Genomic DNA, 13896 nt, shown 5'->3' with positions numbered 1-13896 from the left:
TGAAGGTACCACATTCATCTGTACAAACAACAGTATGCAAGTATAAACACCATGGGACCACGCAGCCATCATACCGCTCAGGAAGGAGACTCGTTCTGTCTCCTAGAGATGAACATACTTTGGAACTGAAAAACTGTGTGCGAGCTACCAAATACTAATTGAGTATGTAAACTTCTGACCCACTGGGAATGTGATGAAAGAAATAAGATTAAATAAATCATTCTCTACTATTATTCTGACATTTCACATTAAAATAAAGTGGTGATCTTAACTGACCTAAGACAGGGAATTTTTACTTGGATTAAATGTCAGGAATTGTGAAAAACTGAGTTTAAATGTATTTGACTGAGGTGAATGTAAACTTCCGACTTCAACTGTATATAGTGAATAGGGTGCCACTTCCACCCTGTGAATCTTGCCTAGCTGCCAGCTGTCACTAGCTGTCATTTTTCAATTAGTTATGCCATAGTTGACACTTCTGACACTCCTTGGAGCCTTGTTTTCCAATAACATTAATGACCCTCCCCATTTGATGTGAGGTGATGCCCACTTTCAAGATTTAGTAATATTTCCTGATTTTAAAAAAAATAAATAATGAAATATGAATGTTGTCATTAACTATAAACATGTTTAAATATATAATTTTTTTATTTTAATCTACCTGCCACATGGTACTAGAGGTATAAAAACAGCAGTATTTTGTTCGTCCAGCAAAACGAACATGATCAGAGAGATTTCTATAACTGTTATAAATATAACTGTTTGTACAGGCTACTTCTAAAACCTTATCCCTATTCTGTAATGTAAAGAGTAACAACTGTAGATGTTTCATTAGTTTCGTTCCAAGAGTATTTAGAGTTCATATTCCCTATATGTGATACGCGTAACCTTAACCAAATTGGTTTTTGTGTTGCGCGTAATTCTCCTTGCGCAGCTCCAATATCTTCGCATCTCAACATCCAACGCCCAATAATATGGATAGCGACTACCACAGGTCTGAACTCGCTACCCAGTACCACCCTATGCTCTCCTCAAGTGAAGGGCTGAACTGAAAAGAGGAACCTAACACGTTCTAATAAAGAAACCACAGGGATGACAAATCTGTCAGACGCAGACGACTTTATCGACTCGGAAGACTCATTTGGTGACGGCGACAAGGGAAGCAGTAGGCAGTCTGCTCAAGAGACCGTCTGCGACAATCGTCATAACTTCCATGGATCTACAGAGGGACCGTATCCCTCGTCTCAGCCCAGCCCCAGCCAAGCTCAGTCCGCGTCTGCTGCCTCGCCTGGTACCATGTTCCCACACCGGACACTGCACGGAGCCACCTACCCGGCCCTCGCCATCACCAGTTCGGGTCACTACATGGCACACCATCCTGTGGTCACGCAAGGCTCATATAATAGCCTCTTGACCACTACGTCACCTCAAGGCTTCCCAGCGCCCGGATATTTTTACGCCCAGCCATACGGGCATGGCCACCAAGAAGGTGCTTTCCACAAGACCTCAGCAATGCAAACCGGGATGGTTTTTGGTAAAGCGCAAGTTTATCTCTGCAATAGGGCTCTGTGGCTCACGTTTCACAGGCACCAAACAGAGATGATCATCACTAAACAGGGGCGGTGAGTATTGACCCGTTCACTTTCTCGCTTGCCTTGCATAATGTTAGCTAATGTCAACATAGTGGGCAAACTGCCGTACTTATTTGGACGAAGTAAAATTGACCTGTTTATTGAAAACGCCTGGGGTTTATTAACAAAATATGGCCACAGCAATAGTCCCAATTAGAATGAATTTCGTTGTCTCATTAAGTAAAGTTTTAGCGGGCTTTAGGAAGTTGTAAAGGAAATAAAACTATATTTTTTTTTATTCTTCCAGACGAATGTTTCCATTCCTGAGCTTTAATATATCTGGACTTGATCCGACGGCAAATTACAATATTTTTGTGGACGTCAGTCTCGCGGACCCTAATCACTGGCGCTTCCAAGGAGGACAGTGGGTACCCTGCGGTAAAGCTGAGTCAAATGGGACAGGCAAGTGATTTTACTTTTCTTGTCCCCCTTCTATCCTCTCCAAGTGAGGTTTTCTGACAAAGAAAGTGAGTAATGTCTTCAATAATCAATTTATAGGGAACAAGGCCTACATGCATCCAGACTCTCCGAACACCGGCGCGCACTGGATGCGTCAAGAAATTTCTTTTGGAAAACTGAAGTTGGCAAATAATAAAGGGGCATTGGAAAGTGCAGGGCAGGTACGTTTACTATAATCCTTATTTCGTACAGGCTCATATATATACGGTGAAAGAGGTCTTGAAAATATGCTATATTCAAGTCTAGAGACGTTTCATTGAGAGATTGTCTATAAAAAAAAAATGAGTTTTTATGTATTTATCAACCATATTGTATGAAATAATTCAGAATTTATTTGTCTTTTTTTTTTTTTTTTTTTTTTTTTTTTTTTACACAAATCTTCAAATTGTGCTTTGTCTCTAGAGATGATCACAGATGCCGCAATTAACACCTGTTTGTCATGTCCTCTGTTCAGATGGTTGTCGTTCAGTCCCTCCATAGGTACCAACCCCGTCTCAATGTGGTCGAGGTGCACGAGGATGGGGCCGAGAACGCCAGTCAACCCAGACAGTCATTTACGTTCCCCGAGACGCAATTCGTTGCAGTCACAGCATACCAGAACACAGACGTAAGGAAATTCGTTCTTTCAAATATTGATTCATTTTTTAAATTGGGGCTAGGCAAATCATTTCATATTAGGGTAAAAGTGGTTCACAAATTGACATTAGACTAGGCTAGGCCATTTTAATGTTTTTATTTTCTTCTTTCAGATAACACAGCTGAAAATAGACCATAATCCTTTCGCAAAAGGTTTTCGGGACAATTATGACAAGTAAGTAAAAAATATATTAGCCTAGCCATTGTTTTGTTTTTTAATATCCTTACATATTTAAATATAATTCTATTGAAATTATTCATATCACAAATTGTGACTAAAATATTAACACATTTAATGTAGTTTGTTCCGAAATTAGACTATGCTTTACGCACGACTTTTCCCCATTTATTTGTGACGTTGCTGTCACTCCTAAAACAACCATATGTTTTTTAAATTATTCTTCAATACCAGCTTTAAAGGTAAGGACTACATTATGATGTAAACGAGCTTGAAATGCATTATGGATTTGGATACGCGCATATTTTTGTTCAATTGGATGTTTATGCGTTTGCGTGTCAGAATTCATGTGGACAGACAAGTTCAATTTTCTTGCCAATATTATCTTCAAATATTTAGTGTTTTAAATCTAATGTAAGAAACTATTGGAGATGAATTAGGCTTAATGGTGTAAGACGTCCGTTAATTTTTTTTAAATAATTGCATGCCATTGTTACTTCACCCTTGTGGAATAGTTTTATTTTAGGTCTTTCTCATTTGTATTATTTTCCAATTTCCTAATTGATTGTTTTGAATGTCTCTAGAATCTACACAGGCTACGATAGTGACCGGTTGACGCCATCGCCGAGTGACTCGACCTACGCCCAGTTTGTGCCCGGTGCCAGATATGCACTTGCTAATTCTTTCCTTCAGCACCAATTTGTCAGCACTTATGCCAAGTCCTGTTTCCGCCCTAGCGCAGGAGCTACGTCTGGACTAGACTATAACGTCCCCTTAACTAACAGCATGCTGTCACCGCAAACCAGCGAGGAGGACACGATGGCGGCATCCCCGAGATGGTTTGTGACACCGACCAACAACAGACTGGACTATGCCTCCCGCACAAATGACGCGACTGGAAACACGGCAACTTTGCTGTCATATGCAACAGCTGGAAAGGCACTACAGCTGTCCGCAACGGACAGTTCGGGTAGAGCCCTTACTTATTACGCAGAACCAACGGATTTTGCGCCTACCTCACCCCAGTATTGCGGTGCGTCTAGCCCGGCTCTGTCCTGCTGGACTAATGGACACGCTATTGGTACTGCGGACTTTGATGAGGTCCTCTCACTTTCAAAGGAGAGTTTGCCAACGAGTGTCTCTGAAGACGCAAAACCACAAGATATCTCGGAGTCTAGTTGGATAGAGACATCATAAACTGAATTGAAGAGATATCCCATTCTAGGTTATTGGCACCAGTCTAAATAGTCATCTGGAAATCGTTCATTCGTTTTTTCATTAGACTGCATTTTTGAATTAGCCTACAGTGGGCTATGGATATGACTGAAGTATTAAAATGTTAACGACAAAATGGTCTATTTAAGCTATAATAATGTATCTATATAACATTAGCTGTAGTCCCACTCTAGGTGTTTTCATTGAATCCTGTTTTCTAATTTGACTGATTTGATTGATTGATTTTGATTTGTTGAATACAATTCTGGAACGTGTTCATGTCTTAGCCTGCGTTGAGTTTCCTTATTATGGCATTATGATTTATTGTGCTGGCTTAGTAGGCTATATATGATCCACAACGTCTTTACTAGCGCAAAAAACAAGGTTCTGAGTTATAACAACTGTACTAAAAGTAAGTAGCCCAATGCTTCAAAACACAATGGACATATTAATAAATCAACGCCCAACGCAAAAAAAGGCGAAGAGGGAATTTGTTGTAGTATTTGATAGGATGTACACTAATTAATTATCTAAAAATGAAGTAAAAATATACATTCGATTAAAAGCAGATGGAGAAGTTGCAATTCCTTCTCTCTTTAAATGTGTTTATACCAGGAATGATGGTTTATCAGTGCTGTTGCTGCTTTGCTTGCAGATGCGTGAACAATGGAACAAACTGAAGATGAAAGATATTCATAAGAGGACCACAATGGACATAAGTAATCTGAACTTGTTTTTTAATCCTTGATAATGTTTAATGTGTGTATTGTTGTACTCACATAGCTGATTCAACATCTGTATTTTACATTTGTCAAATAACTTTCATTTATTCGGCGACTATTGACGTTTTCTTTAAAAATAAAATATTTTTGTGTTAAAGTAACTGCCCAGTGTTTCCAGATTTCTATGAAATATGACCTATAATTTACAATATGAGTAAAACACTTTTCCTACCAAAAGATAATTAAATATGTTGAAAATAAGCTTTTCGGTGTTTGAATGATATGGGCGTACCCCAATAACAATGATGTGGGCATATTGCTGGGGTGTAAACAGGTCATTAAAAATATTTATCACAAGTCAACCGCTGATTGGCCAACACCGCCAGTGAGCCAACCTGACTTCACATTATATGTTGAAATAGTAAGCATTTTTTAGATGGGTTTTTTCTCAAATGCGTTGGCGTCAAATACGAGTATAGGACGAGTAAACAACATTATTTGAGAATGAACTAACAAACAATGAACTTTTAAGTTATATTTTCATTGGACAGTTACTTTAACCTTCATTGAGGTATTTACAGAAAATTAATCTCGGTTAAACCAGAACAAAAATCTTGCGCAATTTGCTCAACTCTGTTTACATATTTACATATAACGTAAATTATTTGCAAAGAGCTACCTATTGGTTGTTTATGATACTTTCCAAGTGGAAATGTACGAATGGCTATATAAATACATTTGATTTGATTTGAAAACTCGGCCAAATTGGAAGTTTCCGAGTTGTCTTTCCAGTAGTCTTTCTATGAGAGATTAACACATAGTAGTCATGGCCCAATCCCAAACCAGGGACTGTTTACATAGCAGGTTTGGATAACTAATCTGGCAGGTTAGGATAAATCACGTGGCAGGTTGGAATTAACATAACAGGCTAGGAAAATGAGGTTAAGGTTAGGAAAATAGTTAGGTATAGGCTTAAAAACATTTTAAGGATCCGCCCCTTTTTTTAAATCGTTGCCTAAAATCGTTGCCTAAAATGACATACCCAAATCTAACTGCCTGTAGCTCCGACCCTGAAACAAGGATATGAATATTACTGATACAATTTGAAAGGAAACACTTTGAAGTTTGTGAAAATGTGAAAGGAATGTAGGAGAATATAACACATTTGATCTGGTAAAAGATAATACAAAGAAAAAAAAGCGTTTTTGTATCTTCTTTGAAAAAAAAAAAGCAAGAGAACCGGCATAATGAATTATTCTAGACCAAGCGCAATTTAGACTTTGGCCACTAGATGACAGCACTGTATGTGCAAAGTTTTGAGTGATCCAGTGAAATCTTGCATATCTATTCAAAAGGTTGTATCAAGACTACCCAAATGTGCCTAATTCGTTTATTCATACATTTTCAAGTTCATAATTGTGCACTCTCCTCAAACAATAAGATCAAGAAAGCACGAAATGAGGGAAAGGTTGCTTACTTGGTCGAAGGACGAGGCTTCATCAACGATTCAGAAATCCATATTCCTCCCTAAAATCTCACCAGAAGAAACAGATTGATGGTTTCGCCCATGGTATTGTAATGAAACAGCATTTTCGCACTTATAAACCCAGGGTCGTTACAGTATTCTCATTTTCCTTGTATTGTTTAACTTTACCTAACAAGCATCAGGTGACTATTTTTCGGAATACTCAGGTACTTCAATTTATTAGTTTGTTCTTGTATGACCAGAAGGCCTATTTTGTTTACAAACTTACGAAGAAGCTGTATTAATTGTTTATGTATACAGTAACTAAGATACTGTTTTAAAGGGCATACAGGTCTGCTCTGACTTTACACGTTTATTTTTCTATTTAGTTATTAATACTTATTTCCATGTGAAAAAGGTCTTAGGAACATGTATATGTAAAACATTTTTTATTCAATTTTTTTATGATCAGTATGATAAAGTTTTACCCTTTTATTTAAATTATTATTTTGTATTTTATTTCTCAGAATAGTTCCTGATTACACTAAAGAGGGTTTTTAGTCTCTCTTACTACAAGAACCCTTGGTTTGGTCTTAATTTTCTGTTGAGTTGAATTTCAAAAGCTGGATAACATCTAGCTCAAAGTTGATAGAATAAGCTATTTTCACTTTATGTTAACTTAAATGGTGCAGATCTCGGTTCCTTATCGTTTATGTTCACTGCTCCTACGTTTGACTCATCCTATTACAGTGCGCAAGACCTTATTTTTATTTGCTAAACAATTTCGAACAGATTTGAGCTTTTTTCACGAGTCTCACTCAATTTCGGCTGATGCCAACTTCTGGAGGTCACAGTGGGGCAACGATATTTGGCTTTCCCATGGATCTGAACGCTCCGCCGGTGTCACTACAATGAACAATACCTTTGGTGGTAATATTCTACACTCGGAATGTGACCCCTTTGGTCACTTTATTGGTCTTGTGATCAGTTACAATGACATTACGCTCATTACAGTAAACTTCTATGGGTACAACACCAAACATGAGAATGATGAGTTGATTGAATCTATAGAGAAACTTATAATTCATTGGTTATCTAAATTTCCGAATTCGTTATTATTGATAGGAGGGGACTTTAACATTACTATAGATAATCCAACTGATAGATGGCCCCCAGGTAGGCCAACCAATCAGAATTTGGGTTTAATACTTTTTATGGTAATGTTTGATCTTACTGATATATGGAGAGAGAGGTTTCTGGCCGACAGATCATTCACTTGGAGTAACAAAACAGATTCCAGACAATCCAGAATACATTTTTGATTTATATCCAAATGTATTGATAGTGAGTGTGTTACTACAAATATTTGTACTACTCCCCTCATAGACCATAGGGCCATTTACATTGATATCAAAATATTTACCCCTGATACTATCCTTGGTAGAGCATCCTACTGGAAGCTAAATAGCTCATTATTAAATAATGATATAGTTAAATTTGAGGTTAAAGATCTGCTTTAACACTTTTGGGAAAGGGCTTGTGAAGAAAAATCTTACTGCAAGAACTGTGAGCTCTTAAAATTTGAGGTGTTCAAATACCTTAAAAAATATGGTAGTAATCTTGCTAAGACCAGAAGAGCTGAGGAGGAAAAGGTGATCATTAAGATAACTTCACTTTCTCAGAGATCCCCAGACGACCTCTTGGGGGAGGAGAAGATGGAACTAATTGAGTCACAAAATAAACTGGATAATATATATACACATTAAAAGCAGGAGCCTTTATTAGATCTAGGAAAAATGGATTGAGGAGGGAGAACAGAATTCATCCTATTTCTTTAGACTCGAAAAATTGCAATCTAAAAATAACACTATCCATAAGTTAAACATTTATGGTGTTATTACAGATGACCAAAAATTAATCGCTAAATACTGTAGCAATTTTTACAGAAAATTGTATAGCTGTACGTACTGTCAGGAATCCACAGATATGTTTTTTGACTCACTGAATAATGTTCACTCTATCAGTGATATAGAATCTAAACAGTGTGAAAGTTGAAGAGATTATAGAGTCTATCAAACATCTAAAGAACAATAAATCATCAGGTGTTGATGGAATTACATCAGAATTTTTAAATTATTTTCTGAACAAGTAGCTCCCTTCCTTTTTGAAGTCTTTTTTAGAGAGGATTAAACACAATGTTCTCCCTCCTACAATTAGTCAACACTGATACCTAAGCCTAAAAAATAAGTGCTGCTCATCGATAACTGGCGTCCAATTTGTCTTCTTAATATTGACTATAAGATATTAGCCTTACTACTTGCAAAAATAATTATGGATGTCCTGGATGCAATCATTGATGAAACACAGTCTGGCTTTATGAGGAACAGACATATTTCTAACAATGTCAGACTGGTATTAGACATACTTGACTTCGCAGACCTAATAACCGAGGATCTCTTCATATTGTTTTTAGATTTTAATAAAGCATTTGATACAGTAGAGCATCAGTTCCTCTTCCACTCCCTTGAGAGACTTGGCTTTGGGGATTTTTTTCTGTAAGGCTATTAAGACACTATACAAATGGTAACAGCTCAAATTGAAATATGGCACCTCAGCTAGATTTAAGTTAAAGAGAGGAATTAGGCAAGGTTGTCCTATCTCACCGTACCTGTTTTTATTAATCACCCAACTTCTTACAAATTCTTTAAATAATAGTCCTGTACAAGGTATTTCCATAGCTGGTAAAGAAATTATTATTAGCCAGCTGGCTGACGATACTACACTTTTTCTGAAAGATGCTAACCAAATTCCCATATCGATCAATGTGATCTTAACATTAATAAATGTGAACTCGGCTGTCAAAGATTGTGTGACACCTTCAAATGATGGTATTCCAGTAAAAGAAGAACTTATATATTTAGGCATAACCATTACAAAGGATCAAAAGTCTAGAGTCTTACTAAACTTTAACCCTCTTATTAAAAAAACCTAGAAGAAGCTAAATCAATGGCTACAGAGGGACTTATCTTTAAAATGTAGAGTCCTAATAACCAAGGCTGAAGGTATCTCTAGACTAACATATGGCGCTCTATCTTTATATCTTGACAGTAAAATAAGCAAGGAGATAGACCAGATGCTTTTCAACTGTCTTTGGAGAAACCGTACCCATTACATTATGAAAACTGTTGTAATGAACACTTATGAGAATGGTGGGCTGAATTTTCTGGACTTTACTACCTTAAATAATACTTTTAAGATCAATTGGATAAAACAATTCCTAAGAAGACCCACTTCTATGTGGAATTTTATTCCTCATCATGTCTTCTCTACTTTTGGTGGCCTTAACTTCATGTTGTTTTGCAATTATAATATTGACAAAGTTCCAGTGAAACTTTCTCCTTTTCATCGGCAGGTTCTTGTCATGGTCCTTAATTTATAAGCATAATTTTTCTCCACACAGATATTATATATGGAATAATCAGGATATATTGTATACAAATACTTCCTTGTTTTTAGAATATTGGTTCCGAAATAATATCCTATTGGTGAGCCAACTGGTAAATGCAGAGGGTCTTTTACTCAGTTATAAGGAATTCTTATCACGTTACAAGGTCCCTGTAACACCTAAAGATTTTGAAATTGTTATAGATGCCATTCCCTCAGGTGTTGCTATGTTATTCAGGAACGTGTCAAGACCGGACCCTCAGAGCCGACCTTCTGTTGACCCTGTTGACTCATCAATAGGAAAGATTTGTTTCTCTTTTGGTCCATTCAACAACAGAGCGATACGATCCTTGTTTCAGCAGGATGTTGTATCTATCTATAACTTATGTCATGCCTTATTGGAATGGATGTATTGATAATATCTGTTGGAAAAAAGTTTGGATGTTGCCACACACATACCTACTTGTTAACCAAATTAAGGAAGTTTCCTTTAAAATTATTCATAAATATTATCCTGCCAACCACTATATGAAGAAGTTTAAGGAAAACATCAACTCAAATTGCTCCTTTTGTAATGACCACCCAGAAACAGTGTTGCATCTTTTTTGGCATTGTATTCATGTAAGAAAACTGTGGCAAGACATCAGTAGGTTTATAATTGAACACATTTATGAAGATCTTACACTATTGTGGAGAGATGTACTGCTTGGATCCTTTATCTACGATAGAAATAAACTGAAACATTTTTATGTAATTAATTTCATTATTATTTTGGCCAAATTTCATATTCACAAATGTAAATTTACAAACAAAAAAAAAACACATTTTCTTACCTTAAAATACAGTTCAATTTCTTTTGTAAGACAATTAAATACTCTACTAACAAAAAAGCTGTTAGGATTATATGTCCCTTAAGGTCCTTGTGTAATGTGATATTCTACCCCCTAGCCCAATTTTCCATGGTATATTATTCATATATACTTGTTTTCCCACGTGTACTTCCTGTATTGATTTGATTAGCGTTCTGTTTGGCCGCTACACCTGGAGGCACAATCAGGTCCTCAAGAGCCTGGCTGCAGCACTTGAGACCAAGAGGAGTGCAACCAATTCATTACCTCCAAAAACAAGCAATCCCGTCAAAACAACAACATTCATCCGGGAGGGACAGAAAAGGCCCAAGTATCCTCCTACAAAGCCAGAAACTGGACACCTAGCCATGGCCCGGGACTGGAAGATGCTTGTCGATATTGGCCAGCAACTAATTTTTCCACCTGAGATTGCTTCTACCAACCTTAGGCCAGACATGGTACTCTGGTCCCCTTCACGAAAGGCTGTGTACATCATAGAGCTCACAGTCCCGTGGGAAAACTCTGTTGAAGAGGCCTACGAGCGTAAGAAACTGCGTTACACAGAGTTGGCAGCAGACGCAACTCAGCGTGGCTGGAATGCAAAAGTCTGGCCAGTTGAAGTGGGATGCAGAGGATTCGTGGCTTCTTCCACCATCAGGTTGCTGAAAGAACTTGGAATCCATGGACAGGCTCTGCGGCAGACCGTCAGAGCAGTTTCTCAAGCAGCTGAAAGAGGCAGCCAGTGGATCTGGATCAAACGGAAGGACCCTTGCTGGGCTATAACTTCATGACCCCCCACCCCCACCTGAGAACCCAATTCAGATCCCTCCAACTTGAGGAGGGCATATGAGGTATGCGGTCAGCTGTAGGACTGGCTCAGGGAAGAGGACGCCCCTGCCTTGCATAGTCCCGTGGGACATCTTAATTGGGCATGGGACACAAGCTAAGGCTTGATCACCCTTTAGCTGGCCACCTTTGATGAGAGTGTTTAGTGATTAAAGGCCGAAACACCCACTGATTCGAAGGCACACTACTGAGGATGTGTCCCAAAATTGACATCTTAACCCAGTCTAAGAAATAAACCTCCCATGCCACTCTGTCAACATCACGGCAAATCTCATGCGAGTGCATTCCATCTATTGGCACAATGGACAGTTTTTAACATCTCGTCCCGTCCCGTGTTTTATGATTCTTTTGTTTTCCCACGTGTACTTCCTGTATTGTTAAAAAAACGTTTTTTAATTAAATAAAAACTGCACCAAACACATTAGCTAGATGTAAAATTGGCCGACTACAACCTGCAAAAACGTCCAAATTGATTACAGATTTAAAAAAGATTCTCACTATTTTGAGGAAGTATTGACTTTGTTCCTATGGTGACCCATGGGGGACAAACATCATTAACTGCCACATCGAACCACACCCCCAAGATTGAAAAGTCGTTTTTTAATGAGCAACAGAAACACATTCGGGAATCTGAGGGGTGAGTTTCCAAAAATGTAATGGTATGCTGTCAAACAAGGCTCCAAAAAAGCTAAAGGGGCTCTATAAAGATTTGCTATGTATTCTCCTAAAGCCCATTGCTACTAGAGCAGTCCTTTCCCATACCAGCCGTCTGACTGACTTCCTAAAGCAAGGCCACTGGAGAGGCCCATTGGAAACATCAATCTACCATCCACTGCTCAGCCTGTGATGAAGATGTCAGGTGATAATCAAAATTTGACTGGTTTAGGCTACACTTATACTCTTTAATTGCCTATAAAAAGAACAAACCTTTTTTGGTAATCATCTTTAATTGCATATCCTAACTTTGGGTTTCTCACCAGGTCATGGCTTCAGTTGTTCAGACATCTTCAAATTAGGGCTGGGCGGTATACAGTAATTTAAGTTATACCGGTATTGATGCAGGGACCGGTTTGGTTTTTACTTGACCTTCTATACAGGTATTTGAATTTTTGGGTTGTTAAATGTGATACGCCACGTGTAATGTACATTTTTAGTGTTTACTTCGCTACTTGAGTCATCGCTCTCCGCTTTCTCTCTGTGCCACTTTCCACACAGCCCTAGCCACGCCCCCTGTCACTCAAGGAGCGCATTTGATGTTCCCCAACCATGAGACACTTGCGTTCAGTCTGCATGATGAATGCAGCACATGCAACAATGTTGATGACAACAATGCTGTTTTCACTTTGCTTCTTAATATAAATCCACTAGCGTTCTATAACGACACTATTAGTTTGTGTTTCTTACATCCGCAAACAGCTAGTTTGTCTTTTCTTAGCAAGTTGCCCTAAATCTTGTGAGATGCTAATTGTTAGCCGCTAATGCTAATAGCTAGCTAGCTAATAAATGTACCGAGTTAGAGCAAACGTAGCTAGCTAATACATCCTGACAATACCAGTGATGGTGTAGACCTAAATCAGCATGTTGTTTGTGCAACAGTGTCTTTTAAATCAAAGAGGAATATGCAAGTCAAATCTCAATTGCAACATTTGGTTAAAAATAAATACTAGATTATTTGCCCATATCATGCAGCCCTACGTGGCAGTGTGGAAATTACTTTGAAGAACTGAAATGGCTCAAGGTGGAAATAGGAGTCACTCTGATTAAGTTGGGGTTTACCCACAAAATTGTCCATAACTCTGTCTCCAAATATCTAGGGTTGGACCAATATGCTCTTTAAGCACGTTGACATGCAAATACAGGCCCAGCCTTACTCAGACATTTTAAGACCTTTGCACTATCCTGCTGATTTTTTTTGTAAATATTCTGTAAATATCCGTAGCTTTTTTTCGTTGTTGTGTTTCCCATTTTAATATGTGATCTTGTCATATGAACTATGACTGCTGCGAAATGGAATTGCCTCTTGAGGACATTAAAGTTGTCTGAACCTGTAATTATTTCATCCGTATAAATGACACATCAGTACTTCACCAGAAGGAGCTCTGCTAACTTTGATCCCTGCAGATTTCAGTGGCCCGTGGGGAAAAACGAATGTGTGTATTTTGCTGCAGTTCTGTGGAACAGTTTCCCAAGCTACCTAAAAACTCATCAGAGAACAGCTTTAAGGTGTCGCAAACAAACCAAAAATATTTGAGAAACACCATGGCGGTTTGATTAGGGGAATTCTCCCACGAGGTAACTCGTAAACGGGCTACTCTGTGCTGTAGATGTCGTTGTTGTAAATGGATTGCTGTAAATTGCTTTTGTTGCTTTTAATTGCATTGAGTGCATGTGCAGTGTTGGTCTTTCCCACCTGTCATCTTGCTGAACAATGAGGACCACTATGGAAATAAGC

The 13896-nt window shown here is 38.1% G+C and overlaps 1 protein-coding gene across 1 annotated transcript; it reads left to right on the top strand.

Annotated features, from left to right (window-relative positions):
- The first annotated feature begins 1092 nt into the window (after window positions 1-1092).
- LOC139412995 (T-box brain protein 1-like) lies at window positions 1093-4924 on the top strand. The gene is made up of 6 exons (XM_071159943.1): window positions 1093-1622; window positions 1879-2033; window positions 2130-2251; window positions 2545-2697; window positions 2840-2901; window positions 3489-4924. The coding sequence occupies exons 1-6, from the start codon at window positions 1093-1095 to the stop codon at window positions 4099-4101; spliced, it is 1635 nt and encodes a 544-aa protein (XP_071016044.1). The 3' UTR covers window positions 4102-4924.
- Window positions 4925-13896: the final 8972 nt, after the last annotated feature.

Source organism: Oncorhynchus clarkii, chromosome 7 (genome assembly GCF_045791955.1).
Source record: "Oncorhynchus clarkii lewisi isolate Uvic-CL-2024 chromosome 7, UVic_Ocla_1.0, whole genome shotgun sequence".
In the NCBI taxonomy this organism is placed as follows: Eukaryota; Metazoa; Chordata; class Actinopteri; order Salmoniformes; family Salmonidae; genus Oncorhynchus; species Oncorhynchus clarkii.
This window is presented reverse-complemented; position numbering and strand designations above follow the sequence as displayed.

What these genes read in the sequence shown, in the direction of transcription:
- LOC139412995 (XM_071159943.1), top strand. Translation starts at nt 1,093, where the DNA reads ATGACAAATCTGTCAGACGCAGACGACTTTATCGACTCGGAAGACTCA. An exon ending in AGCTGAGTCAAATGGGACAG is followed by an intron (nt 2,034 to 2,129) that starts GCAAGTGATTTT and finishes ATCAATTTATAG; the next exon opens with GGAACAAGGCCTACATGCAT. An exon ending in TTTCGGGACAATTATGACAA is followed by an intron (nt 2,902 to 3,488) that starts GTAAGTAAAAAA and finishes GAATGTCTCTAG; the next exon opens with AATCTACACAGGCTACGATA.